Source organism: Hypomesus transpacificus, chromosome 19, assembly GCF_021917145.1.
Source record: "Hypomesus transpacificus isolate Combined female chromosome 19, fHypTra1, whole genome shotgun sequence".
Lineage (NCBI taxonomy): Eukaryota > Metazoa > Chordata > Actinopteri > Osmeriformes > Osmeridae > Hypomesus > Hypomesus transpacificus.
The window spans coordinates 10,186,419-10,188,058 of record NC_061078.1 but is presented as its reverse complement, the minus strand read 5'-3'; the positions used below and the strand labels follow the sequence as shown (position 1 = coordinate 10,188,058).

Below are 1,640 nucleotides of genomic sequence, written 5' to 3'. Positions count from 1 at the left end.
TTGATCTTGTGATTGCAAAATGAAATTAAAAGATTGTGATTTTCAATTTTGGAGGCTTTGCATTACATAGCAAGAATATTCAGAGAGATTTCAGTGCTTTTGAGGATAACTTGGTAATCAAAGAATTTACCTGAAAAGTTGTGAGATGATGTCGGCTAACACAGGTGTCATAAATAGACATAGTAACTGCCACAACAATGCTCCATTAAAACATCTAAGTACATCAATAAACAACAAAACGCAAACACCTTGCCTTATAGACGAGATATTGCGTGGTCTTGGTTGTGATAATTGCAAATAAAATACTGCTTTGGAGTGGATGATTTTAAGAAGTTTATGCAAGTCCCACGAACGTCTCGTCAGTGGACTGCAACCACTGACTGCAATGCCGAGGACGGATTTGTGAGAGTTTCGCTTGGAGTGGCAGGGCTGCTTTGGCTAGTAGCTGTTTGGGGGGATGTAGGACTTAACGATTGCGGCGAGTTCGCAAGGAAAGCTGGAATGTGAGCTGGCAGCGCTGACAGACCCGGCACTGAGGCCATGGTAGGCTTTATTGGCACCGGAATGGCAGGTAAAGTCTGTCCACCGTGGCAAAAAGACTTGAGGGGCATCCCGTACGGAGAGTAATCACTGGCCATTGAGATGGGGGCTGCCGTGTCCATCACGCTAGTGCTGTACATGTGGGGCCAGGCTGTGGTCAGTTGGTTATGCAGGGGATAGCCAGCAGACATGGACTGCATAGTGGAAAAGGCAAGTCCCCCGGGCATTTTGTACTCTCTGGCGATTATGTTTTCGATAGCAAACGGGTGCTTGAAAGTGGACGTCTGGTGAGGGACTCCAATGTTGTAACCTGACATCTGTGGAAGATGAGTCCCAGAAGCCGCCAGAGCGCTCAGTCTAAGTTTAGCTTGTTGTTGCAGGTAATGGGCAGCATCCGACGGTTTGTTAGGCGCTAAGTGGTCTGATGTCATCATTAACTTGAAGCGTTTACGGCGTCTCAAGAAACTTCCATTCTCGAACATGTCCCCGCAGCTGGGATGGAGAGCCCAGAAACTCCCTTTGCCAGGTTGGTCTGGTCGCCTTGGAATTTTGATGAAACAGTCGTTAAACGACAAGTTGTGTCGCAATGAGTTCTGCCACCGTTGCGTATTCTCTCTGTAGTACGGAAATCTGTCCATGATGAATTTATAAATCTCACTAAGAGGGAGCATCTTCTCTGGGCAACTCTGTATCGCCATAGCGGTAAGGGAGATGTAGGAGTACGGTGGTTTCTGGTCACTGTACGTGTTTCTCCCTGGTCGAGGCATTCTGCTGGACTAATAACAAATTAAGATAAAAGGGTGGCTCAAGCCCACTGTTCTCCCTCAAACAACGTATGGATACTCTTCAAATATGTCCAAAATGCATTAGTAGATAAGTCTTCAAAACAACATTACGCACGACAAAAAAACGATGCGTTGGGGGCGCACATTTTTTCCAAATTTTCTTGGAACACAAAATAATGCTCCCACTCCGTGCGTAAAAGTTTAAGAAAGTTCACAAAGCGAAGCACAGACTTACTATTAGCCTCCGTCGGGGTGTGCGACTAGTATTAATTGTAGCGTTTGTTAACTGTCCTGTGAAAACAGAAACCGGTCCGT

The 1,640-nt window shown here is 45.9% G+C and overlaps 1 protein-coding gene across 1 annotated transcript; it reads right to left on the bottom strand.

The window, feature by feature from the left end:
* Window positions 1-359: 359 nt before the first annotated feature.
* On the bottom strand, window positions 360-1,307 carry LOC124482137 (forkhead box protein B1-like). The gene has a single exon (XM_047042507.1). The coding sequence runs from the start codon at window positions 1,305-1,307 to the stop codon at window positions 360-362; it is 948 nt and encodes a 315-aa protein (XP_046898463.1).
* Between the last annotated feature and the right edge of the window lie 333 nt (window positions 1,308-1,640).

Excerpts from the sequence above, each read along its gene's own strand:
- LOC124482137 (XM_047042507.1), bottom strand. The coding sequence starts at position 1,307 with ATGCCTCGACCAGGGAGAAACACGTACAGTGACCAGAAACCACCGTAC.